We start from the raw sequence: 27,976 nt of genomic DNA, 5'->3' as shown, positions 1-27,976 counted from the left end.
TAACAGCATTACCGGTTTATTTCCAAATGGTGGCCTTCTTACTGCATGGCTTTTAGTATTTGCAACATACTGCAGATAGCAGATTGAGGCCCAGCCCTAGTGTGGTATGTATTTAATGCTGAACAATGCAGTCATATTTCTTTTCTGATTAAACTCTCAAGGAACAGAAAAGTGTTTTTGGTAACAAGAAAGTATTTCTTAGTACCTATTACTCTTGTTCATATCCTTTCCCAGAGTGTTCTATTCGTAGTAACAACGGTATTACTGGTAAGCCTAACATTAATGTGTGTGATATGGACCCAGCATCCACCACTGTACCTTTAAACAGAATCCTAGGAAATGCTTATCGCTGGGAACAACAGACCAGTATTGCACTGTTTCTAAATGTAAGCTCTCTCTGGTTTATTTTGGCACTACCTAAGTGACTTACTTTTGTTATTACTTGCATTCTGACTGTCTCTCTAAGAAAGGGAACCACCTCAACTGTTGAATTTTTAAAAGTCTAACTATTGTTTTATCTTTATGGCTAGAAACCTGTTTTCTTCAGATATCACTTCTTGGGCAAGGGTAAGCTGAGGGATATGGGAGGGAAATGAAAATGGAAGATTATTAACAGACATTCCCCCATGGGCTGTATGTAGTAGCTTCTGGTACTGCATCAGCTTAAAATTTTTATCAGAGCCTTGACTTCTTGGAAAGAAAAGGTGCATTTGGTTACCTGATTTTGGAAGCTGTGGCTGACGTGGGTCCTTAAATGATCTCCACACCTTTCAATTGCCTGTGGTCCTTCTTAACTCAAAAGGAAATCGAGTTGAAAAAAATCATGTTTTGAGGCCTGATTTTCCCATTGTTTGAGTACAGAACTTTAGTCCAGAACCTCTTGTACTGTTTGGTTTTTAAATGGGAAGACTGTTAACTTCCTTAGTATCAAGGTGTGCCCTACATTGAGAGGAATTTTTCATTTGTGAGGGGTAAGTTCATCCGTCTCCAGACCTTACTCTCCTCATATTGCCTGCTGTCAGACCTCAAGGTTGCACTTTAATAAACAGTATTTTTTTTTAAGCAAAAAAACCTTTTTTTCTGCCTTACAATCTGTTCTTAAATTTAATTTTCAAGTGAAGACCCGTACAGCTGAAATAAGATAAAGGCACAGTGTGTGGTGGATTTGGAAGATGGTATGAAACTCCTTCAAATCTGTGCAAGTTGACATTTTCATTCAAGTATGTTAAGGTAAAGTTTCTAAATGAATCACTTGCTTAAAACATCATCTTTAAAATAGTAAGAAATAAATAGCTATTACTTCGTGCCTATCTTCTCTAAGAACTTTGTTTACACAGCCATGGCTCCATCTCCACTGGAGGCAGGTGTACTGTTGTCACCATATCAAGTTTTAACCAGTTGTACTTTTGCAGAGTTGTCCACTCAGTCCATCTCCTGCAGCAAGAAAGGAAAATAGACAGAATTAGCCAGTCTGATTCACTAACCAGGATTTAGTACTTAAGGACTCTGGTGCCACAATCAATAGATGTGAAGTCAGGGTTGTGCAAAACACACTCTCTGGAGCCCTGTCATCCTTAGATTGCTGCATCCTCCTTTTTGCTACATGGGAGCAATTGCAAAGACATAGGCTTTCAAGGTGCTGAGATCTGGATATTCACATCTATTGAATCACTTCTGGTGCTAAGAAGCATCTTGGTCCAAGGAATGAAGATTCTGTTTCAGCCCTTCAGTATTCGGGAGGCTGTTAATACAGATAGCTGTTGACATCTTGCCCACTTATTGTCCAGCTAGATGGTTGTTGGTGAAAGCTGTTAAGAACTTTCTCAGGCTTACCTTCTCCCAACAATTCAGCTTCAAGATTTGTATTCGTTCTCCTGTTTTAAAATGCTGCCATAAATGAAGACCATGGCACACAGAGAAAGGCATCAGGGGTTAGATGCCTGAGTAATGCCTCTGACACACAAAATCCCAAACATTCACTAAACTTACAGATAAGATACAACCACTTAATTTCCAGTTAAAGTGAAGCAACAGACTTTACTACCTGTCTGGCCCTTCTTCCTAGGCAGCATCATGAAGAATTGTGACTTTTAATATCTTGGACAGGTTTTCTGGGCAAGATTTTAGATAGTTTTTCCCCCTTTTTGACTATCCATTTTGGCATCTCTCCCCAACATCCTTTTTGGTAAACATGTTTTTAAATGTAAATTATACTTATGTTTGTGATGAGGTAGAGGTGAAGGCAGATGAAGCCCAGCTGGGGACACTCCCACCACATTCTCTCATGCTCGACCCGTAACCTACACTGTATGACTTGGATCCTAGCAAGAGTAGAGTGTGCAGTGTGCTCTGATAGCAGGGTGTCTTAAAAATAAAGTTGATGAAGCTCAAAGGGGTGCTCATCACCACCTTCTACAACACAACTTTCTCGCAGAAGCAAAGCCACACCTTCTACCTGAGTAGCAAGGTCCCTTTCGTGTGGTCTGGTCACCAGAAGCAGGGGAGAAAGGATGAAAGAAGCCCGGCAGCAGAGAGCTCTGCTGTGTTTCCAGACCTTAGAAGGAGCAGGCAGAGACCAAGAGGATTCAGCGAAATGCCAAGGAGCTGACATCACTGGTTCTTACATTTCTGACTAAGTTCCTCACATATGTGAGTAGGTTCTGGTTAATAAAGTTCACTGTTGTGTGAAAGACATCACGGAGCAAGGACGGTGTGTGATCGGCCACCTTTTTGGCCAATACCATGGCCAACATGAGCACGGTCTTCTCCCTCTCCATGTCCTTCGGGTAAGTCTGTAGGACCTGCTCCAGTGCAGCAGCAAGGTGCTTCCTTCTGTCCTGCAGGTAGACACAGGGTCACGTGAAACTTCATTCACTAATATTTTGCCCTCGGAAAGGAGAACAGTCCACCAATGTTAAGTAGGAAGAAGCATGCTTTCATTTTGAGGGAAGAACTTATTAAACAGCTGAGGAGGCTGGAGGAGAGTGAGAAACAATTTAATTTGGAGAGGCAATGGAAAGGGTAGGCTGAGCTCAGTCCCCATAGCTGGACACACATTCATCAAATACATCTTGAGTGTGTGTGTTCACATTAGACAAATGAGTCATTCCCTTCCTCTAAGGCACTTAAAATAAAAAATTAATTAAATACCCAAGACGTCTTAGGCCTATCTTACCAGTGCAGACCTAGCTACCGGAAGGAGATGATGAAGGGGGCTAAACATGACATTCTCACTACATGGCAGGGGCACACCACAGACCACCAGACTCTTAAGGACCTTCAAGCTCATCAACTCATATGCAAAATTAAGTCAACATTGTGGGAGAGGACCCGAGGCAGAACAATACCGAACAATACCACGGCTATGACAGCTGCTGATCCAGAGGGGACAAACCTTCCTGGAGGCAGGAGGCTGCCCTGGAGGACAGACACATTTCTGGGTAGTGAGGGGTGTTTGCATTTGCAGCTCCAGTCAAAAGGATGGAATCTTTCCCCTCCTCCAAACTCATGTAGCCACAGATTTGACAGCCTTGGGGCATCTCTCCCACTAAGTTTCTTCAGGAAGGCTAGAGGAGCTAGTTTACAGTACCCGCAAGGGACAGAAGCTCTATACTGATTTTAACCATGAAGTTAAGAGTAGCGGGCTAAATAAAATGTCACTCTTGTCACATGTGGTAAATGACCTGATGTTCTCACTCACATTTTTATTCAACTCTCTAAAACTGAGGAAAGAATAAGTTAGTCCTGGAAGAGTCATATACGTTTTGTTAATCTTTTTTGGAAGGTTTTATATCAAACTCTTAACTCTGACTTAAGGTTCAGGTTTCCTAAATACCAAGTAAGTTAATTCTTCTGAAAAACAATTAACCATGCTATGATTCTATTTCCAATTGTTTTGTAGGCACTGAATTACCTCACTGGACACTGGTTTGTCTGATAAGAGACAAAGGACAGACCTTGGTGTTTTAATTAACAACTGGAAACTAAAAGGCAGTCTGTGGACTGAGAGAAGAGGTTTTCAGACATAACTGATAAAGAGTTAGTACCCAAAATCTATAGAGAACTTCTATAACTCGAAAAAACAAACAATCCAATTAAAAAATGGGCAGAAGACATGAACAGACATTTCTCCAAGAAGACACAGTGGCCAACAGACACATGAAAAGATGCTCAACATCACTCATCATCAGGGAAATGCAAATCAAAACCATAATGAGATACCATCTCACACCTGTGAGAATGGCTAAAATCAACAACAAAAAACACAACTGGTGTTGATGAGAACGTGGAGAAAAAAGGAACCTCATGCACTGTTGGTAGGAATGCAAACTGGAGCAGCCTCTGTAGAAAACAGTATGGAGATTCCTCAAAAAGTTAAAAATAGAACTACCCTACCGTCTACTAATCACACTACTGGGTATTTAACCAAATAATACAAAAACACTAATTGAAGGGATATTTGTACCCCTCTGTCTACTGCAGCATTATTTACAATAGCCAAACTATGGAAGCAGCCCAAGTGTCCATGGATAGATGAATAAAGAAAATGTGGTGTATACAAAATGGAACATTACTCAGCTGTAAAAAAGAATGAAATCTTGCCTTTTGCAACAACATGGATAGATCTAGAGAGCATAATCCTAAGCTAAATAAGCCAGTCAGAGAAAGACAAATACCATGTGATTTCACTCATATATGGAATTTAAGAAACAAAACAAAGGAACAAAGGGAGAAAAAGAAGAGACAAACCAAAAAACAGACTCTTAACATAGAGAACACACTGATGGTTAACAGAGATGGAAGTGGATTGGGGGGATAAGTAAAATAGGTGAAGAGGCTTATGAGTACACTTTATCGTGCTGAAAACTGAGTAATACATAGAACTGTTAAATCACTATATTGTACACCTGAAAATAATATAACCCTGTATGTTAACTACATTGGAATTAAAAAACAAAAACAAAAAAAAACACACACACACACCTGACAACTGAAAAAGTTCTCACACTTCCTGACTAACCCAGAAAGGGCACTGGTGAATATTCTCACTTACTTCTTCTGACAGGTTCACATTCATAAACTGCATTGCCAGGTTATTCACCACTCTTGGGTGGATGCTGTGATCCATCCTATCCCCGATTTGGGCGAGCTGCCTGGCGATATCTTGGATGATTTCCTCTTGATTCTCAGAATCTGAATGTTCAGGCAGGGACACAGAGACACAGCAGATTCAAAAAATGGTCCTGTTTGACCCCTCCTCCCAATCCATCCCATACCAGAAAAAGAAAGGGATTCTGCTTTGGAACAAAGCTAGTTCCTGCTTCCACGGCTTCCACAGCTTCAAACGCCACTCTGTCCGAGATTATTAACACTGCCACTTGCACTGCCACCTGCCCTCTCCGTCGCCCTCCCTTTTCCTTCCTCAGCACTCACTACCACCATATATTTTACCTGTCCGTGTTCTTTGTCTGACTCCCTTGCCAGAAGGTAAGTTTCCTAACAGCTCCAATTTTTAAATCTGTTTTGTTTACTGCCAAATATGCAGCACTGAAAACAATGCAAGGCACACGGTAGGGCTCAACAGACAACTACACAAATTAATGAATGTGTAAATGAATGGATCCTGTACCTAGCTCCTAGTAAGTAATCAATAAATGCCAGCCATTGTTATTTCTCCCATTAAATCTTATATTCTGTGTTTGCACCTTCTCTCCGGGTTCTTATTTACCCAGGACAGAAATCTCAATCTCCCCAGTCCTTGCAGGCATCCTCAAGCAATTGTCAAATCTTATCTCACAGATGCAACCGTCTGTCCCACCATTACCACTGCCACCACCTGGGTGTGGATTCTCCATCAGCTCTCATCTGTAGCCTCTTAGCCTTCTCACTGCCCTCCAGGCCCTTCTCCACTCTCCACAATATACTTTGGCAAGCAAGGCACTGAGAGGGTGAAGTGTCCTGGTGTGCCCCTGGAGACAGTTCCTCCTTAAATTTTGTGCCTTCAGCATTTCACCTGCCCTAGACTGCCTACTGTGGTCTTGACTGTGATCCTTGAATCTCTGTGATCTCTGTGATCTCTACTCATTCATGTGCTCACACGTTGCTCAAGTGACAAGCTATAACCTAGCTTCCAAACACCTTGGACCATAACTTCCACTATTCCCTCCAAACACTCTAGCCAAACAACTATTCACAGTACCTTTTACAGACCCTAATCTTTTCATCTTCAAGTGTCTGCTTAAGCTGTTGCCATTCCCTCTTCCCAGTTTCCAAAGAGCCAAAATGTACCCCTTCCTCCATAGCCAAGCTCAACTGCAGTTATAGCTGTGAAGTCTTTCCTGATCCCTTGTGGAGGACCCATGCTCTCCGTAGCTCCCACTATACTGACTCTGCCTCACTGATTTCTCTGTGCTTTTCCACTTTATTGCGGCAACTTCAGGAGCCGTGGCGGATTCAGTGTCCAGCTGAGTAAATGAATTCACCAATGAAACTGTGGTGTACAGAGCCTCTAGTTTGCCTTTTGCTTCCAAATCTCATCAGGTACTTAATCTACACACTAGTTTTCCACCAGCAGTGAAGTTAAGTGTACCTTTGCAAATGCCATTTGAGTTAAGCCAGGCTTGTGGGGTTCCATAGTGTAATGGTTAGCACTCTGGACACTGAGTTAAGCCAGGCTTTGCAGTCTAAGGGCAAGGAATGGTGCAGAAGAGCAAAAGACAGCCCAGGGGACAGCCTCTGGTTACAGTTACTCCGGCCATAGCTTCTGACAGCAAAGCCATTCCTGCCCTTCACCCCCTCCTAAGCCTTCCCCAAAGGGGGCCAGTTGCCCTTATTCAAATTTAGAGCTACCCAGGAGATACAGTAGCTGGATTCTAAAGCACAGAAGTCTTTGGCACACCCTGGCTAGTGGGGGAACTCTGCCATATCCCCCATCCACTCAATTTAACATAGAGCTGGAGGTCCAAAAGCTGGATCAGCTGTTGGTCTCCCCCATGGCCACAAGAGGGCAGTGCAATCTCTTATGCCAGGAGATATCTGGGCGGCAGGAGGCAGGATTTCAGTCCTTTGGCTAGGTTGTGAGGACTGGGTCCAAGACCTCAGAGTCCCTTTGGCAATGATTCTAACCAGGACATATACCCCAGCAACACCTGAGAGTCTTCCACCCTAGAACATGTTGGTTCAGACAGCTGCAGTCAAGCCCAAAGACTATGCATTTTGAAAATGTTCCTCATGGAATTCCAATGTGCACACTACTGAGAACCACTGTTCCAGGCCCAAATCTGGGAGTGGCTGATCCTTATCTTGCTTCCCAGCCCTGCTCCCTCAGCCTTAGAGTTCAGAATGGCCTCCCTCTGTGGAGGCCTCACCAGTGACAAAGAAGAGTAAAAAGTGAGGTTGGAAGGGCAGCACAGGGATGTGGGTGAGGAAAAGTGAAGAAAGCCTCGAAACCATGATATACTGGGAGGCAGCAGCAGAGGACGATGGAGCCCAGCTTAAGGAAACAGGCCTGGCCCAAGACCTGGTTGGACTGTGTCCAGTAGTTGCCTGACTTGGGGTTTGTAATTGACCCTTTTTTGGGCCTCAGTTTCCTCACTTGGAAATTAGGTTCAGAATACTTCAATGCCCTAGTTATGTTGTAGATAATCATGCCGTAATACATATGAAAGTGAAAGTGTGAGGTACTATACAGATTCAAAGAATCATTATAAAGAAACTGAGTGGATTTCAACTGATTGGAAACTAGAGAGTCTTGCTCCACTGGAGTTATGAGGCACAAACCAAACAACCATATGACACAAACATATGCAGTGGACTGAAACCACGTAGGTGGACACTGAGTCCAAAGGTTCCTTCCAGGACTTAAGTTCCCTAAAAGTTAGTGGAGACAACAAAGCCCAGATTTGGGGCAGAGGAGGCTATGCTAGGTACCTGTCTCCTCGCTATCCAAGAAGCGGCTGCACCGGTTGCCATCTGTCTGGAGCCCATCATCGTGGTCCTCCTGCAGGTAAGCTGGTGGCACAGGCAGTTCACGGCCCAACACCTCTAACTCTTTATGGAAATTATAGTTGGAGCAGTTTTGGAGGAAGCCAAACACCAGCAAGTTTGTGATGCGCTCATCCTGGAGGCTTGAACCATTGCTGACCTAAGATGAAAAGGGAGTCAAATCAAGGAGACCTGTGGGAAGCTAGTCCAGGACCAGAGGCCCTTCCTACAGCTGAGCTTGGCAAAAGGGCTCTGAGGGTAGCTGAGCCTGAAATAGCCTCACTGGCCCAAGATATCTGAATAACCCTGTGCATACAAGAGGACTCAGTGGGCAGAGGCCAAATCTGCAGAGCCTGCTTTAAGCAACACCACCTGTAGATTCCAAAGAGGAAGCTCCAATTCTGCAGAAGGTGGTTCATCTACCATATGCTTGACATCCTGAAAACATTGAGCTGGGGTGAGCTTACTTTCGGAGGAGGAAGGTACAAAGGCTGTTTTAGGTAAGTCAGCCAATATCATCACTTAGATATCATCCTTATACATCTATATGCTTATGCTAACTCTCACGTGTCTTTTACCAACTTCAGCCCACCTTACCAGCTACGCATCCAGCAGTTAGAAATTCTTTCATAATCTTCTTTGTGGGCCAAGATGATATTGTGCAACCAGCAAATTTTCCATAAATACTGGGTAATAATGACCACAGATAACATTTGCCTTTGGGTAGGCTTGGTTTGCTTCACATAGGGGGATGGCTCCTGCTCTAATGTGAGAGGCTGGTGGTCTCTGCCTGCCAGCTCTCCATCCGTTAGCAACACTTGCAGGGGAGCTCTGGGGGCCAAGAGGGATATCTGTACTCTGGGAGCCAGGAGGGACATTTCTAGTGTGCCGAGTGCATCTGGGATGGTGTTCTTGGCAAACAAAGGTGAAAACTCGCAGACCTGGCAGCCAGGGGTGCTCAGAGCAATCAAAGACCTAGGATGAAAGAGGGAATCATCTGGAAGCCTGGGGATACTGAGATTTGCCCAAATAAATGTAAAACACACATACTAGACTGTAAGAGAAGGTCAACAGAAGAAGATGAAGGTACTTGTAATATTTATTTCTGTCTTCTAAGTCCTGAATATTTTTCATTAGGAAAAAATAAGAAAACTTTTAGGACAGTTTTTAGAGGGCAAATGCCTTTAAATAAATAAAATGCACAAAATAAGGAGCTAACGTATTGTTAACCAGTTTTTACTTCTCCAGAATTATCCCTTAAAAGGGGGAAAAATCCAGGGCACTTGGGTGGCTCAGCTGGTTAAGTGTCCAACTCTTGGTTTCAGCTCAGGCCATGACCTCATGGTTCTTGAGGCCAAGCCCCACGTCAGAGCAGAATCTGCTTGAGATTCTCTCTACCCACCCCCCCGCCCCTCCCCTGCTTGCTCTTTCTCTCAAAATACATAAATAAACTTAAAAAAAAAAAAAAAACGGGGGGGGGGTGTGTATCCTTATAATTACTGTATAATGAGGCCAGGTGGCACAAGACAGCTTAGAAACTCAAGAACATCCTTCATTTCTTCCTTAAGGAGATGTCCTGCCCAGAAGAGAAGAAAGGAAGGCTGGGGCAGGGTTGTGGGTTGAATTACCACAAACTCAAACATTTAGTACAGGTGGTTGGAAAGCAGTTTGACAGACACTGTTAGATGGGCATGTCAGACCAGACGACATCACAAATCAGAAAGCAGGCTCAGGAAAGAAAAGAAAGAAAGAAGAGAAAGAAGAGGAAAGAAAGAAAAGAAAGAAAGATAAAAGCAAGCGGGCTCAGGAGCTGACAGCATTAAACAAAAAAAGTAATGTTTATTTATTTTTGAGAGAAAGAGAGAGAGCACACAAGTGGGGTAGGGGCAGAGAGAGAGGGAGACACAGAATCAGAAGCAGACTCCAGGTTCCGGGCTGTCAGCACAGAGCCCAACTTGGGGCTCAAACCCTCAGACTGTGAGATCATGACCTGAGCTGAAGTCAGACGCTTAACCAACTGAGCCACCCAGGCACCCAGGAGCTGATAGTATTTAATTCCAAGGACAAATAGAGCTTGTGGCAAACTGAGTACAAAACTATCACCCTTTTTGATCTTCTAGTGATAAAAGTTGAAATGGATATCTCAGAAGATGCAAGATTTGATAGCTATTTATCCTTTTAAATCACAAGAAAAAGTATGTTAAGAAAAATGATCAAGACTTAGGAAACCTTGAAGGACATACTACAAAATTGATTTAAAGGAAGCAAAAATAACTCTCATGCTATAAAATCAGTTTCAGTGCAGAGAAAAAAATGGAAAGCCATCAATGTGCTTGATAAATTGGGATAATCCAGGTGCTCAAACCTGGCAAAACCAGCACCGTACAAACAGTTAAAAAATAAATAAAAGGCAACCCCCCCCCCGCAAAAAAACCCTCCAAAATCCAAACCAATCTCTTATTTTGTTTTTCTAAAAAAGAAAAAAAAACAAAGAACACTAAAATGTGGATGAACAGTACCATAATAGTAAAACAAACAAACAAACAAACACAAGACATTATGCTAAGCCAGACACAAAGGAACAAATATTGTTGGATTCCACTTCTCTGAGGGACTCAGAATAGTCAGATCCACAGAGACAAAAAGTGGAGTGGGGTTTGCCAGAGATGGGGACAGGAGGATGGGAGTTAGTGTTTAATGGGAACAGAGTTTCAGTTGGAAAGATGAAAAGTCCTGGAGATGGATGGTGGTGATGGAGACACAATGTGAATGTGCTCAATGCTAATTAATGAATTGTGTTCTTAAAAGAGGTTAAAATGGTAAATTTTATCCTATGTATATTTTACCATAATTTTTTAAAAACTGGAAAACTGGAGCCCTTGGGTAGCTCAGTCAGTTAAGCTTGGTTTTGGCTCAGGTCATGATCTCCTGGTTCGTGAGATCTCTGTGCTGTGTGTGGAGTTTACTTAAAAAAAATAAATTAAGTAAACAAAAATATAGCAGTAGACCTGCCCTACAAGAAATACTAAAGGAAATCTTAAAAAATAACAACGAATGAATGCAACAAGAATGGTGGGCAGGTTTAAACGGCACCAAATGGAAGGGAATTCTGAACACTGAGAACAGACTTTCATCAGGACAAGAGGATCTGCAGAAATCTCCTGGTCAAGCAACCACCATCTCTGCTGAGCCCACCATGTCTCAGTCCTTCCAGCTAGCAACCTGAAAAACCATGTGGTTTCCATCCTTTAGAAGGATATTTAACAAGCATATATTGAGAACCTTCCAGGCATCAGATGTTGCTATGCTTAGGGATTCAGAAACTGTGGGCCACTAAGTTTAACCATCAAATCCTTAGATTTTTTGCAGTTACCTCTCACAATAGCTGGTGAGAAGAGAAGGCTGATACATACAGTGTAGACACAGAAAAGCCTCTGGTGCTAGGGGCCTCTACAGAATTTGGAAAAGAAAGGAAGCAAAAAGATTATAGTAAGAAAATAAATAAAGAGCTTTTGATTGGACAGGCTATGATTTTCTCTTCCAGCTAATTAAAAGGTAAGTACAGACAAGGCAGTTTAGGTACCATCCTACTGAAGCCAGGGGAATGGCCTAGAATTCTAGAGTTTCTAAATGGTCCTGAATCAGAAAGCCGCCTTGCCCTTCCAGTGAGTGATCAGGCACAAGGTGGAGGGAAGAGAAGAGGAGAGAGAACAGGTATTTCTTTTTTTACTGTGCTACAGCAAGTTGTGAATGTGAGGCTCCTCTCTGCAGTGCTGTCAAAGAAGGGGTCAGCCAGGTGCACACTGACTGCACACACACAAGGAACAAGCTGGCCCCAGTCACCCTTGCTCCCCCTCCCAAAGCATTCCTCCAGGAGAAGTGCATGGGCTGACCTGAGAATCCATGGCACAAGCAGCCTTGCAGGGCTCTGTCTGGTTTCCGGCCTTGTAGGTGTCCCAAGTCAGCAACCTGGAAAAGGACACACATGCACACAGGGTAGTCAGCTGTTCCCTGCAGGGACACCCCTTTCCAGGACCCTCAGGAAAGAATTGAGGGAGTCATCCTGGACCCTGGCTCAAAGGTGCCCTGGCCACAGTGGCCAGGCTCACACCTCACCCATCCCAACCACACTCACTCAGGCTGCTCCTTTCTCCACAGCATGGAACCTGGGCAGCAGCCCAAGTGAGTGGACTTTGGAGTTTTCCTCACTATAGAGACTTGCCAAGGCATGGAGAGCTCCCCAAAATCAATCCTCCAACCTCAGAGCTCAGCTCTCCCGCCCCGAGCTCACTGATCAGACAAATAGGGCAATATAGCTTATGAATTATTTTCAGACAAATACTTACACTAGTGTACTTTTTACAAGAATAAAGTTAGCTGATAAGTATACCTAGAAGTTTTAGGGACTCTTTTATTATTACTACGACCACTGATATGACTACTACATAACCATTACTTCAGCGTGCAGCCATTCTCAGAGCATTCACGTTATCCGTTCTGTTCCACACAACTATGCTGAGAGGCAGGCGGTGTACAGTGTTGATCCGGGTGGGTGAGAAAATTAGGTTTGGGGAGTAAGAGACAGCGAGGCAGACCATTTCTCTCCAGAGGCCACATGATTTCAGTGGCATTCATCCAGAAAGAGCTCTTGTAAAATGTATATTAAAAAAAAAGAAGCCTTGAAATAAAATGTTTTCTAGCATTTGGTGGTAAAAAAAGGAAAGAAAGAAGAAAAAATAATATATTTGACAATTACACAAAAGATTAAAGGTCCTCTATGGCACATATTCCAAACTAAATAACCCATCATAAACAATTGACCAGACAAAAGGCAACTGGGAATTGAGTTCAAAAAATTATGCCCATGAAGTAGAATACATATAACGTGAGAAAAAAAAAAAAAAAAAAGGATGAGAGATCTAGGTGTGCATCAGTAGAGAAAGATGTCCAAGACAGACCAAAGTTTCTAAAGAACAGTCTCAACAATATAATCCTATCTTAAAATGTACTTGCCTGCGTATGTGTGTGTTTACACACAATATTAGTTTTAACCAAATGAAATCATCATTTTGTAGGGTAAAAAACAGCCAAATTTGGCAATTTTATCTTGGGTCCTTAAACAGAAGAGATAAAAAACAAGAACAGACAACCAATTCCTCTTTAGGAAGCACGGGTGGGGCTCCCACATGCACGTGAAAAGGAGGCTAGGACAAGACCAGCATGGAGGACATGCCTTCCACACCAGGCAGCCGTGCACATTTGTGGGACACAGTTACTCTCGATTTGCCCATGCCCCTGTCTCAGGTGCTCCTGTTGGCCTTAGAGATCGTGCAAAGCTGGAGGCTGCATCCTAACCCTCACACTGGGAATCTGGCAGAGCCCATGGCTGGGTATGGCTGAGTGGGAGGAAAGGGGGCCAAGAGCAAAGGACTCAGGTGTATTTGGACAGACAGGGAACCTACAGATGCTGGCTTATCCACAGGCCCTCCATAGGGAAGGAGGCAAGAGCTGGTACCATTATCAGAATCGGGACAAAGAATAAAACAGAATACGCCCCTCAGGAAAAAGGCCACAGAAGCCAAATGATGTCCACAAGCCACTAACAATGTAAAGGTGCAGTGGACTGAATGCTGGCCTCCACCTTGTTCTCTCAAGAAGTAACTTTAGAAAACTATGTGGGGGAGATAGCACTCAAGAGATAATTAACATAAACATTTAATTGATTTCCTCCAGACTTTGATACTGTGAAAATAAAAGGAAACCTCATTTAGAATGGCTGCAGCAGGCCAGCAGGGGGCGCTCTCACGCCCCATGGCTCCTCATGAATTGCAGACCCAGAAGGAACAAAGGTACCTTACAAGTCTGACACTACTTTACTATCGTTATTACCCCAGCAGGAGGAAGAAAGCTTTTCCTCTTCCCCCAGCAACAGCCCAGCCAATGAGGAGCCACCATAATTGGAGCTCCTGGTTCATCCAATTGGGCTTTTTGTTTTGTTTATTACAGCCCTCCCAGCTTCCAATTTCCTCTGGAAAAGCACAGTCCTCTCCTTTGCTCTGTGAACTTGCTATGGTTTTGCCATAGTTTGCTTGTTCTAAATTACAGTTCTCTGCTATTCCCAAATAAATCCACAGCTGCTGGTGAAATCACTGGCAGTTCGATTTTTAAGGTTAATATTATTTAATGATCAGAAGTGGGAAATTTGAGATGACCCCAACAGCTCCACAGCTGGTGAGCAAACAGGGACCGGGTGCCCACAAAGCCAAGTGGCCTCACTGCTTTCTCAGTGACCCCAAAGTTTGAGGGTAAGTTCTCTCCTGGATTTCAGGCTCTGCTCTCTTTATGCCCAAGCTCTCCAGGCTTTATGTGGGGTTTGTTTTAAGGTCTTGTCCTTTCTGAGAGTATGAACTGACTATTGCTCTTGGAATTGTGCTGGCCATCAGTCTGACTCCTTTGGAACTAGGATGTTCCTGTCAAAACTTTGCTGTTTAGGAACTCTCCTTTTTGCTCTAGAGAAAAAAACCAACCAAACAAAAAAAATACCCAAGAAAGGGGATCCAAGTTGTACAAATGCTTTGAGGATGTCCCCTTCTGGGGCCCTGGCCAGTTTTTTATTTAAAAACTGCACTCCTTACTCATGTGCATTTCTTTTCTTTTTTTTTAATGTTATTTATTTTTTGAGAGAGAGAGGGAGCACAAGCGGGGGAGGGGCAGAGAGGGAGACAGACTCCGAAGCAGGCTCCAGGCTCTGAGCTGTCAGTGCACAGCCCGACATGGGGCCCAAACTCATGAACAGTGAGATCATGACCTGAGCCAAGGTCGGATGCTCAACCGACTGACCCACCAAGGCGCCCCTAAAATGCAGTATTTTAAAAAATTTGTTAATAAGCAACAAGAAATGATATTTTCAAGTGAATCAACAAATACTTTCAAATTTTGTTTTATTTTTTTAACTTTTTTTTTTGGAGAGAGGGAGGGCAAAAGTGAGTGAGCAGAGAGACAAGGAGAGAGAGAGAATCTCAAGAGAGACAAGAGAAAGAAGGAGAAAGAGTATGGAGCCCAAAGTGGGGTTCAAGCTCACCCGACGTGGGACTTAAACTCATGAACGGTGAGATCATGACCTGAGCCAAAGTCAGATGCTTAACTGACTGAGCCCCCCAAGCACCCCAAAATTTCTCAGGTTTAATTTCAAACACAGAAAATATAATAGATAAAACCCACTTAATCAAAAGCTTTTGGGGGTCCTCAATAATTCCTATGTGTAAAAGAGTCCAACAATCCAGCTTCTCTGTCATCCTCATTCAACAGAGAACAGTCCATAAAGACCAGCACCTGATGAGACCACACAGCCAAATCCTCCATCACTGCTGTCACCAATGGGAATAACTGATCTGCATGTGCAAACCAAGCCAAAACAAAACACAAAGTCAGGAGAGTGACAGAGACAGACAGAGACAGAGGGAGAGAGGGAGGGGGGGAGAGAGGGAGGGGGGGAGAGAGGGAGGGGGGGAGAGAGGGAGGGGGGGAGAGAGGGAGGGGGGGAGAGAGGGAGTGGGGGAGAGAGGGAGGGGGGGAGACAGGGAAGGAGGGAGACAGGGAAGGAGGGAGGGAGGGAGGGAGGGAGGGAGGGAGGGAGGGAGAGAGGGAGGGAGGGAGAGAGGGAGACAGGGAGGGAGGGAGGGAGGGAGAGAGGGAGACAGGGAGGGAGGGAGACAGGGAAGGAGGGAGACAGGGAAGGAGGGAGACAGGGAAGGAGGGAGGGAGGGAGACAGGGAGGGAGAGAGGGAGACAGGGAGGGAGGGAGACAGGGAGGGAGGGAGACAGGGAAGGAGGGAGACAGGGAGGGAAGGAGACAGGGAGGGAAGGAGACAGGGAGGGAAGGAGACAGGGAGGGAAGGAGAAGAGAGAGACAGAGACACAGTCAGTCAAGTTAAAAGCATGTTCTATTTCAGGGCACCTGGGTGGCTCAGTCAGTTGAGTACCCAACTCTTGGGCACCCGACTCTTGATTTTGGCTCAGGTCATGATCCCAGGGTTGTGGAATCAAGCCCACGTGAGGCTCCACACTGAGCATGGAGGGAGCCTGCTTGAGATTCTCTTTCTTTCTCTCTGCCCCTCCCCCTCCAACTCACGCAGTCTCTCTCTGTCTAAATAAATAAATAAATATTTTTAAAAACGTTCTGGGGCACCTGGGTGGCTCAGTCAGTTGAGCATCCAACTTTCGCTCAGTTTATGATCTCACGGTTCATGAGTTCAAGCCCCACATTGGGCTCGAGGCTGCAGCACAAAGTCAGCTTCAGATCCTCTGCCCTCCCCGCCCCTCCCCCACATGCGTTCTCTCAAAAACAAACAAACAAACAAACAAACAAACAAACAAACAAACAAACGTTCTGCTTAGCTACTGCCTCTGGTAGCTAAGAAAAGACCATGTGAATCCACTGGGCATGCTTTTCAGTAGATGACCTCCAAAACTGCTAATGCGTAATTAAAAGAAAAAAAGTGAAACCATGACTCTCATACAAATATAAAATGATAAAATGGACATGTGTCAAAGATTTCATTTACCTCACTAATTAATGAAGCAACTAGTAAGAAGAGGATACAACCAGTTTCTAGAGAATGTGGATTTCTTTATTTTTTTTAATGTTTATTTATTTTGAGAGAGAGAGAGAAAGAGGGAGAGAGCACAAGAAGGGGAGGTGCAGAGACAGAGGGAGACACAGAATCTGAAGCTAGCTCCAGGCTCTGAGCTGTCAGCACAGAGCCAGACGTGGGGCTCAAACTCACAAGCTGTGAGATCATGACCCGAGCCGAAGTCGGATGCTCAACCAACTAAGCCACCCAGGTGCCCCGAGAATGTGGATTTCTAAAGTATCTGCCAGTTCTCACATCTACTTTTATGAATATAAAACCACTAGTCTAGAGCTGTAAGAAAAAGTCTTTCAAGTGGGGTGAAGTCCAGTTACTTGGGGTGGACAGGGTCCAGGCATAGCCAGAAAGATGGCCCTGACAGCCCTGGGTGGCTCAGAGCCAGACTTGTTCCTCTCCACAGGACCTCGACAGCTTCCCTAACCCGCTGACGAGTTCTTTTGGGTTTTGACTCTTATGGGTTCTAACGTGGGCTCTTTCTAACAACTCCCAGCAGGGAGGATGTTGTCACCCTCACCCAGAACACACTTCTGTAAAAGGCATACTTCCACTCCCTTGGCCCAACTGGATTCCTCCTTGGGAAAGGAAGAAGCTGGCGTTTAGGATACTGGTCCCTCTGCCTCTGTGCCTAGGCTGAGTCTAAGCTCTCAGCCCCTCATTCTCACCCACAGACACTCAGGAAAATTCCTCAGAAATTCTAGTGCTCTGACTACTCTGTTCCCCTCCCCTTCCATCTCAAAGGCCTGGGAACCACTGATCTAACCCAGTAGTTTTCAACCCTGGCACACTGAAATCAACTGAGAAGCTTTGAAACATACTGATCTGACATGATCTTACAAATAGAAAAGCCCAAGGAATCCACTAAAAAAACTACTGGAACTAATAAGTGAGTTCAGCAAGGTTGCAGAACATAAGTATTTGCAAGATCAATTGTACTTCTATACACTAGCGATAAACAGTCCAAAAATGAAATTAAGAAAATAACCTTTATAACAGTATCAAGAAAAGGAGAATTCTTGGGGTGCCTGGTGGCTTAGTTGGTTAAGTATCTGACTTCGGCTCAGGTCATGATCTCACAGTTTGTGAGTTCGAGTCCGTATTGGGCTGTCTGCTATCAGCATAGAGCCCGCTTCCAATCCTCTGTCCCCCTCTCTCTCTGCCCCTCCCCTGCTTGTTCTCTCTCTCAAAATGAATAAATTTTAAAAAAATGTTTATTTATTTTTGAGAGAGAGAAAAAGACAGAGTGTGAGCGGGGGAGGGGCAGAGAGAGAGGGAGACACAGAATCTGAAGCAGGCTCCAGGCTCTGAGCTGTCAGCACAGACCTGACACAGGGCTCGAACTCACAAACTGTGAGATCATGAACTGAGCCAGAGTCAGGCACTTAACCAACTGAGCCACCCAGGTGCTCCAATAAATAAATAAACTTTAAAAAAAAAAAAGAATTCTTAGAAATACAATTAACAAAAGACGTATAAGATTTGTACACTGAAAACTACAAATACCATTGAAAGAAAGCCACACAATGCTCACATATTGGGAGAATTATTATAGTTTAGATGGTGATACTCCCCAGAGCTGACTACAGATTCAATCCAATTCCTCTCAAACTCCCAGCTGGCTTTTTTGCAGAAAGTTAGAGATGGTTCCTATAATCTATATGGAAATCCAAGGGGCACAGAATAGGCGATCTTGAAAAAGAACAAGTTGGTGGACTCACACTTTCCAATTTCAAAACTTACCACTAAGCTACAGTGATCAAGACAGTGTGGAATTGGCAAAGGATAAACAGATGAATGGAATAGCAATGACAGTCCATAAACTCTAATATTTATGGTTAATCAATCATTGACAAAAGAGGCAAGACCAGGGTAAAGAGTTGTCTTTCCAACAAATGGTGCTGGGACAACTGGATATCTATAAGCCCCTACCTCATGTCATATACAAAAATTAACTGAAAATAGATCACAGAATTAATGTAAGAGCTAAAACTATAAAATCCTTAGAACACAGGTATAAAACTTCAAGACCTTGGGTTAGGCAATGATTTCTTAGATAGGACACCAAAATAATACGTTATACAAGAAAAAACAGATAAGCTGGACTTGTTGAAAATTAACTCACAGGGTGCCTGGCTGGCTTGACTGGTAGAGCATGCGACTCTTGATCTCAGGGTTGTAAGTTTGAGCCCCACACTGGGTGTAGACATTACTTAAAAATAAAATCTTTGGGGGCGCCTGGGTGGCTGAGTTGGTTAAGCATCTGACTGTGGCTCAGGTCATGATCTCATGGTTTATGAGTTCGAGCCCCACCTCGGGCTCTGTGCTGACAGCTTAGAACCTGGAGCCTGCTTCAGATTCTGTGTCTCCTTCTTGCTCTCTCTCTCTCTGTCCTTCCCCCTCTCACACTCTCTCTCAAAAATAAATATTAAAATTTTTTAAATAAATAAATAAAATCTTTGGGGCGCCTGGGTGGCTCAGTTTGTTAAGTGTCTAACTCTTCATTTTGACTCAAGTCATGATCTCACAGTTTGTGAGTTTAAGCCCCATGTTGGGGCTCTTTGCTGACAGCGTGAAGCCTTCTTGAGATTCTGTCTCTCCTTCTTTCTCTGCCTGTCCCCTGCTCTCTCGCGCTCTCTCAAAAGAAATAAACTTTAAAATTTTTAAGAAAAAAAAGAAAATTGGGGTGCCTGGGTGGCTCAGTCAATTGAACGTCCGACTTCAGTTCAGGTCATGATCTCACAGTCTGTGAGTTCGAGCCCCGCGTTGGGCTCTGTGCTGACAGCTCAGAGCCCGGGGACTGTTTCAGATTCTGTGTCTCTCTCTCTGACCCTCCCCCGTTCATGCTCTGTCTCTCTCTGTCTCAAAAATAAATAAACATTAAAAAAATTTTTTTTAAAAGAAAAAAAAGAAAATTAACTCTTATGCTTGAAAAGGTACCATCAAAAAAGTGAAAAGGCAACCTACAAAATGGGAAAAAATATTTGCAAATCATTTATCTGACAAGGGACTGACAATAAAGGATTCTTAGAATAATGATGAAAAGACAACCCAATTAAAAATTGGGCAAAAGATTTGAATAGGATCCAAAAGATACACAAATGGCCAATAAGCACATGAAAAAATGCTCAACATTATTAGCTATTACAAGAATGCCAGTCAAAACCACAATGAAGCCACTAGGATGGCTAGAATAAAAAGATGAATAATAGCAAGTGAGCAAGGACATGGAGAACCTGGACCCCTCGTACACTGCAGGTGGGAAGGTAAAATGAAGCAGCCACTCTGGGAAAGTTTGGCAGTTCCTCAAACAATTAAACAGAGTTTTATCAACTGACACAGAAATTCTACTCCTAGGCATATAACTAACAAAAATGGAAACATGGGTCCACAGAAAAGCTTGTACATGAATGTTCATAGCAGCATTATCTACAACAGTTAAAAAGTAGAAATAACCCAAAAGTTCAACTAATGAATCCATAAACAAAATATGGTTATCTCTATTACAATGGAATATTTTATTGACTGTAAAAAGGAATGAAGGTCTGATGTGTGCTACAACACTCATGAACCGTGAAAATACGCCAAGTGAAAGAGACAGGCACAAAGGGTCACATGTCGTATGATCCCATTTATAGGATGGACAGATTCACAGAACAGAGAATGGATTAGGCTGCCAAGAGCTGCGGGGACAGGGGGACTAGGGCATGATTGGTAATGTATGTGGAGTTTCGGGGCTATTGAAATGTCCTAAAATTAGATTGTGGTGATGGTTGGAATAACTGTGAATATACTAAGGACCATTTTAAATGGGCAAATTTTGTGGTACGTGAAATATCTCAATAAAGTGTTTTAAAAGAAAGGCAGCCTGAAGGAGGATGTTATAAAGAGGCAGGAGCCTCTTTACCAGATGATGCAGGCCGTCCCTTCACACACGTCTAATGCTTCACCCAGGTCCACAGGCCTCTCTCCTAAAGTCTCCTGCTTCCCTTCCCCTGCCAAACCCTGGGCTTCTGATAGACATGTGCACCCTGGGTGGAGCAAGAAGGCATCCCAGAGTCCACTCCAAAATGTGTAAGTTGGCCTTTATCTGTCCTACAGCCTCTCCCTCCAACACCCCCTAACTGTCTTCCTCTTACAGCTTAGTCACAGAAAAGAAAATGGATGTTACCAAGGCTAAGTCAGACCCCAGACCACGGCCACCCTGGGACTGCTCCCACACTGCCCTTCTGAGCCAGAGCTGGCAGGTGAAGCAACTGAATGGAGCAGGAGGGCGAGGACAGCCAGCAGGGCCTTCCATGGTTAAGCAACAGCCCTCCCACCTCCCAAGTTCTAGCAGGTTTTGTCTCCTCACCTATGCAATAGGATGATTACCTGCATCTGGAGCAGTATAGGGTGTGAAAATATAATCGGCGCAATCATTTTACATACTGATAAACACCACTCCAATGAGATGTTGTGACCACCAAGGGTACTGGACTCAGCTCCCCAGTCATCCAGGAAAGAGTCTAGGAGGTTGGATGTTGCCAAGCTTCCTAGGAGATACCCCAGGGAGAAGCAGGGCTTTTTGAGATGTGATGGACACCTGGCTGCCAGCTGGTCTCACAGTCAGGAACTCCGTGATGGGGGTCGAGGAGGTTGACAAAGAAAGTGTGGTGGGCAAGAGAGGCATTCTCTTCAAGGCTGTGCTGTCACCCAGTCCCAGAGGCCCACCAGCCTGCCAGCCCATTGACTTCACAGCCCTGCCCCCACCCTCTCCAGGACAGGGTGAGGAAATACCTGCTGGAAAGTTCTGAAGAAGTTCTAGTCAAGGGTAGTTTATCTCCTCACCCATAGCAGGGTCTGCCTTGATTCCAGGGTGCCCAGCTAGTGCAGAACCTGGCCTTGGTCCTCTGCACCCCGTTCCTCCCCCACCACTACCATACATACAGAGGTGGCTGGGCCAGAAGAAAGGGGGGGGCAGTCGCAAACACAATGCCTTCTCCCACCAGAAGCTCAGGATTCCCCCAACTGAACCCCAAAGGCAGCCTCCTCCTTTCTGTCTCCAAGGAGCTGCCTGCTGGTGCAGGAGCCCCTCCCAGCCCTTCTGATACAGATCTGACTACCCAGATGGTGATCCATTATAAATAATGTCCTCCCTAATGCCAAGAGGGGTTGCTGGTGCTGTGACTCATTTATCCAGTTGGCCTTGTCCCAAACAGGCACACAAATGCCTGAGACCTCAGGCCTGGTGTTATGGACACAGGACCAGTTACTCAGCTCTGGATCACTCTCCAGCTCTTACTCCCAGGAGCGACCCGTATACCACCTCCCAAGTGCCTTCATGACTCAGCCCCTCTCCTCCACCCATCTGCTGCCTCCTCTCCCCTGCTCCCTTACTCCTATCATGTCCTCCTGCTGCCTCCAGGTCCTAACTGAACTCTAGTCCCCCAGCTCTGACTTCAGTTAGCTCTCCTTGGAAAGACAAATTGAAACCCCAGAAAAGCCCCAAACTCCCTAAGTCCTTGGGGCCCAGCAGCATTTAAGAGGCTCACAAATTCCCAGGGCGCCTGGGTGGCTCAATTGGTTGACCATCTGATTTTTGCTCCAGTCATGATCTCGTGGGTCATGAGTTCAAGCCCCACATGGGGCTTGCTGCTGTCAGTGCAGAACCCGCTTTGGCTCCTCTGTCCCCCTCTCTCTGCCTCTCTCTCTCAAAAATAAATAAACATTAAAAAAAAAAATCTAATTAAAAAAAAAAAAGAGGCTCACACAAAAGGGATCCTCTAAAGGGAGAGAGAGAGAGGTCACAGCTGGTTCTCAACCTGCCATGTGACCTCACTTTCCCCACATTTGTAAAAGGTGACACTCCCTGCCTCTTGAGATTCTTACCCTTCACTTAGGCTTACAGGGGAGGGGAGTGCAGGGGAGGGGGGGCAGTGAACATGAGGGTGTGGATCTAAGTAGGAGCTCCTGGGACATGGCCATGGCCCAGTCCTAGACCCAGGACTGAGGCCACCTGAAAGCTTGTCTAACCACAAGCACACGTGAGAAACACCCCACCACTGATGTTTCACATCTATGTATTCATTCACATCACAGAATTCACATAAGAATTAAAATGAGTTACGCAAATTAAGCCAACTACATATGCACAGATGCCCACTAACAGAAAAACCAACATCACCACTGCTGGCCTCAGATAAAAGCTCAGACCCCCACTCCCCCAACCCCCCCCCCCCCCCCCCCCAACCATGCTGTGTTCGGAACTCCAAGGACTGGCCTGCCCCTGACCCAGGCCTCAGCACTCACTTTCCTAACTCTGAAGAAAGGGACTTTTTTAAGCACATGAGCATATAAGGCAGATGCTGACCTGCCCCACTGGTCAGCATAGCCATCAACATGGCAGGAGCTTAGTAAGTGCAGGCTTGGCGATCCCATTCAGCTGGGGCAGAAGCCCAGCCACAAAGTATTGCAATCTCTGTGGTGGTCCTGACATCCTGGGCCCAGAAGGCAGGCCTCTCTTCATACAGTGGCAGCCCCACTTCTGCGCGGCCGCACGATCTATGGGGCAGGGCAGTTTCAGTCCAGCCACTCTGTGTGTCTGAAAGTAACCGGTCCCCTTTTAGAGACTTCTAAGACTCAGAGGGGTCATAACACTCTACCTCCTGGTGCCCTTCTCCAACACCCAAGCTGATAGAATTACCAAGGGGAGAGGGTCATTTAAAACAAACCACTTCATTTTTTTTATAGCTACTAAAATTTTTTTTTAATTTAAATTTTTTTAAATTTACATCCAAATTAGTTAACATTCCTCATTTTCTAAGTTGGTAGCTTCTAGGACCCTGGACACAAAAAGTCAACCAAGAATTCGATGGTTGCTTTAGGGTTCGTTCAGACATCAAGTTTGCTTTTCATTTGAAACTTCCCCATTTTGACCACAGCAGGCAGGAAGAGAAGAGGAGGGGAAGGTGGGGAAAGAAAGGATTGAGCCCCAGAGAGAGGAAACTGGGGAGCCTGCCGGGCACAATCCCACCCAGCGGGTCCATGGTGCTGCTCCCTGAAGCTTCCTCCTGTCCTGCGGACATCACCAGCTGCCTGCACAGCAGAGAAGTCCCCAGAAAGGCCATGGTCATTCTCTCTGCTCCTTGCCCCTTCAGGTCTCACCGGTGTAGAGGTGCAGAGGGTAGATGGGCCGAATTTGGGAAATGAGGTAGGGAGTAGCCTGGAAATCCAGGCAGTGCAATATAATACTTAGAGCTGGGATTCTGGGGTCTGACTCCCTCAGTTGTGACCTTGGCTAAGTTACTTAATCACTCCATGCCTCAGTTTTCCCATCTGAAGAATAAAGATGATAACCTAGTCCCTGATTACTGTGATGTCCAAGTGACCTAATACACATAAAGTTCTTTGTGCATGTATCTAGCCCACAATGAGCTCTGTATGTTATCACCATCTTCAATCAGCTTTTTCAAACCTGTCAGTGGCTTTGGGCAAGGACTTGTATGGCCTGTGGGGGTAGCCAGCCAGGTGTCCCAACCAAGGGGCTGCTAATCGGATCCTATGCATAGGAGGCCCAGTAGGGTGGGCAGCTGACCTGAGGGAGCATCCAGGCCAGCACTACACCCCAAAGCTCCAGACTGACCAGAGGTGCAACCACAGAAAGGACTTCCAATGGCCACAGCTCTAGAGTGAGGCTTCTCAGGAGCTGGGAGTCCAGAGCAGCATCCTGGGTACTACCACCAAGGAATACACAGTCCCTGATCAGCACCAGAGAAAAAGAGAATGGCTCAAATGTCATTAACTGCCCTTCTGCAAGCCAAGACTCCTGCACTAGAAGACTTCATCCTCCAGGGTCTTGCTCCTCCACGTGTCCTCAGCACTCCTGACAGGCCATTCTCATTTGCAAATGAGTGGAACCTGCAGTTCCTCCAATTAGTCTCCCAGGTTGGCTAACACTGTGAGCTTTTCTGGGCAAGGCCTCAAAGCAGGGCATGCAATGCCCCTTTCCACCTAGAAACACCTCTTTCACACCTAGGCACACCTACCCCACATTCCTGCATTGCCCTGAGTACACTTTCCCATCTTACCCAGCTGGCAAGCTCCTATTCATTCTTCAGAGCCCACTTCAGATGGCCTAATGTCTACAGACAAAACTAACAGCAACCCACTCGAAGCCCTTTGCAGCAAACACTATCAAAGCCTGCATCCTGATGTATGACAGCTGCCAGTCTATATCTCCATTCCCAAGAGACAGCACCCTGTCCCTCATGAACCATACTGCCCCCATGCCCAGCACAGCATAGGCACCTCAGTGCTCAAGGACACCCAAAAAAAGGCTGCCTTTAATCCCCACCCATGAGGTATTATACAAGGCCTCCTGCGGGTGCTGACACTGTACCTCTTCCCTGTGAGTTACTCTTCCCTCTGTGGGCAAGAGGGACAGAACTCACACATTGCAAGTGGCAATGAAAGCCTTCACATCTACCCTCTTCCCAACAGTGCCCTACTAGAGCTCTGCCCAACTGAACTTTTAAAACCAAAGGAGTCCTTCTCCCACTTTCCTCTTAGCTCCAAAACGAGATTATCTTCCAGGAACAGTCATTGATGACTCCCAGTGGACTCTGAGGGCCCCAGTCCAAGGTCTGCCTCAAGATGGCACAGACCAAAGCCCAGGAGAGCTTTCCCCATCTCAAGACCTGTCATGCACCCCAGATGGGTGGAGATGGAATGTGGAAAAACCACATCCTTTGGCAGGTTCCCTTAGCTCCCCCTTCTATAGAGACAGACCAGCTAAGATGCATCAAGTGAGGCTTGAGCAGACAGATAAGCCTGGCAGTGGATTTAGGCAGTTGTGTGAAAAGGTGGGGGCACTATGTGCTGGGTACCCCGCCTGCTCCTCAACCCTTCCCAGGCCAATCCAATCCCAGAAGACCTTAGCTGTGTTCAAGCCCATCCCCCGCTGTCCCTCCAGGACCCCAGCACGGGCTGCACATTTTTACTATAGTATGAATGAATAGATAAACCCCCGCTAGCCCAGCCACTTGGTAGCTGGGGGCTTTAGAGCTCTCCCAGGATCCCCTGGGGTCACTAAGTCATTCAATAAACTGATGTCTACCACGAGCTAGTATATGCATGTAGTTTCTAACAGTTCTAAGGTTCTCTGGCCTCAGGAATCAGCCAGGCACTGGGAAAAGTGCCCTAGACCAGAGTCCAAGGTCTGTGTCTGGATTTGGGTTCCGGATCTGGTGCTGAACAGGTGTGTGACCTGAACCTGTCCCTTCCCGTCGGTTTTCTCAGCTCGGAGGTTGGACCCGGCAGCCGCTGGTCTCACTGAGAACCGTCAACGGAACCGTGGGCGGAGGATGTCTTAAGTCCTCACCCACCATCCTCTCCACCGCACTCCGGCCAAGGCCCCACAAGCCTAGGGCCAAACCCGAAGACTCGCTTGGAGAGGAGACAACAAAGCCTTATCCAGCCTCCTCCCCAAGCGGAGGACCGCTCTGGCCACAGGAGAGAATCAAGGAGCCGCGCACGGGCCCCCCTCCTGCTTTCCAGGTTCCCCGTGAGCCCCTCCTTCCTCCGAGCGGGATGGGGGAGTCCTTCCGGCCGGTGTCAGGGCCGCGAAGACCCAAGGAGGGGGCCCAGGCGGTCGATAGGCGGGGTGAAAGGCTGACCCGACGCCAGGTGCCGAGGGCCGGCAGGCTCTAACCCTGGGGTCCCGCAGGCTGCCCGAGGCGGGGTCCCGCGGCGCGCTCCGGGTGGAGTGGCACCTGGCAGCCCGTGCCTCCACTCTCGCCCTCCAGCTCCAACCCTCAGCCGCAGGCGGTGCGGGGCTGTGCCTGGGAGGGTCTGGCCGGCGGCGAGCACCGAGCCCCGCACCCGGTAGGCACGGGCTCCTAAACTTGCAGCTTGGCGCAGACGGACGCGCGCAGTACGGGGGCTATTCACTCACCCAGCAGCCGCGGCAGGAAGCCAAGAGAAGGGCGGCGGGGGCCGGGGACCGGGGACCAAAGACCAGAGACCAGGCAGTCTCCGAGGCGCGCGGAGTACGCAGCCGCGGCTTGCCCACTTCCTTTATTTCCCGCCGGCACGGCCCCGGGCCCCGCCCGCCCGCCCGCCACGGCTGGCCCCGCCCCCGGCCCGCCTCCAGCCTCCCGCTACCGTGAAGCTCAGCCGCTGGGTGCCGGAGCGGGGCCCGGGAAGCTAGAAGGCTTTTGCGTTGCGCTCGTTCCCAAGCCTGGGTGCCTGGAGCCGGGCGAGGACCCCGACTCCAGCTAGGCCCATCAGCCGATGATACAGTGGCCCCAACATAGCAACATTTCCATCTTCACACCGTTCTCCATGTCAAGGTAGCTATCTGGGAAGGTTAGCCACTCATTCCGGCTATGCTGGGATAATTCCTAATGTTCCTTGCGTGGAACTGCTTTTAGAATCCTCCCGGACTGTCTTGGAATGGCCTCGGGGGTGGTAGTTCCCACTAATAATCTCGTGAAGCCATTCACCAGTCCACGTGTCCAGATAGCCCCACAACTGCACAGCCAGAGGAGAAACACACGTGACTCCAACAAAAGAGAAACAGAAACGGGAAAGCAAGTTTCTGAAAAGCATGAGAAATCAAGTAGGGTCACGGAAGTTGCTACACCTGAACAAAGGAATGGGAACTGAATTTTTAAAAAGAAAAAAAAAAGACTAGGAGGAAATAAAACCAAAAATCATCACAAGGTTATATTTTTAAAAAATCAGTGATTTATTTTACTTCCCACTTTCTTCTGTTTTCCAGTTTTTCTTTAAGAATGTTTTTAACGTTTATTTATTTTTGAGAGAGAGACACAGAGGGTGAGTGGAGGCAGGGGAGGGGCAGAGAGAGAGGGAGTCACAGAATCCAAAGCAGGCTCTAGGCTTCTGGCTGTCAGCACAGAGCTGGACATGGGGTTCAAACTAACCAACCACAAGATCATGACCTGAGCCTAAGTCAGAGGCTTAACCAACTGAGCCACCCAGGCACCCCTTCTTTTTTTTTTCTTTTAATTTTTTTTTGTTTATTTATTTTGAGAGAGAGCACGTGGGAGAGGGGCAGATTGAGAGAGAGAGAGAGAGAGAATCCCAAGCAGGATCTGAGTTGACAGTGCGGAGCCTGATATGGGGCTCAAACTCACAAACTGTGAGATCATGACCTGAGCTGAAACCAAGAGTTAGATACTTAACCAACTGATCTACCCAGGAGCCCAGATAGAGTACTTATAAGTGCAATCTACCTGAATAAATTCCTCATAGCCAATTTTCCTTTTTTTTTTTAAGTTTATTTATTTATTTTGAGAGAGGGAGAGAGAGCGAGCTAGTAGGAGAGGGGCAGAGAGACAGAGACA

The 27,976-nt window shown here is 46.1% G+C and overlaps 1 protein-coding gene across 1 annotated transcript; it reads right to left on the bottom strand.

Annotated features, from left to right (window-relative positions):
- On the bottom strand, window positions 1-26,693 carry BID (BH3 interacting domain death agonist). The gene is made up of 6 exons (XM_047865102.1): window positions 26,563-26,693; window positions 11,877-11,952; window positions 7,930-8,143; window positions 5,054-5,193; window positions 2,625-2,837; window positions 1-1,434 (listed from the first exon to the last, which is right to left on the bottom strand). The coding sequence occupies exons 2-6, from the start codon at window positions 11,886-11,888 to the stop codon at window positions 1,423-1,425; spliced, it is 591 nt and encodes a 196-aa protein (XP_047721058.1). The 5' UTR covers window positions 11,889-11,952; window positions 26,563-26,693; the 3' UTR covers window positions 1-1,422.
- Between the last annotated feature and the right edge of the window lie 1,283 nt (window positions 26,694-27,976).

This window comes from Prionailurus viverrinus, chromosome B4 (assembly GCF_022837055.1).
Source record: "Prionailurus viverrinus isolate Anna chromosome B4, UM_Priviv_1.0, whole genome shotgun sequence".
Taxonomy (NCBI): domain Eukaryota; kingdom Metazoa; phylum Chordata; class Mammalia; order Carnivora; family Felidae; genus Prionailurus; species Prionailurus viverrinus.
The sequence above is the reverse complement of the archived record's forward strand: the minus strand, read 5'-3'. Positions and strand labels throughout refer to the sequence as shown.

Bases quoted from the DNA above. Each gene is read 5' to 3' on its own strand.
- BID (XM_047865102.1), bottom strand. The intron at 5,194-7,929 runs GTACCTAGCATA...CTGAACATTCAG, and splicing joins CTTGGATAGCGAGGAGACAG to ATTCTGAGAATCAAGAGGAA. The intron at 2,838-5,053 runs GTAAGTGAGAAT...GTCTACCTGCAG, and splicing joins ATGTGAACCTGTCAGAAGAA to GACAGAAGGAAGCACCTTGC.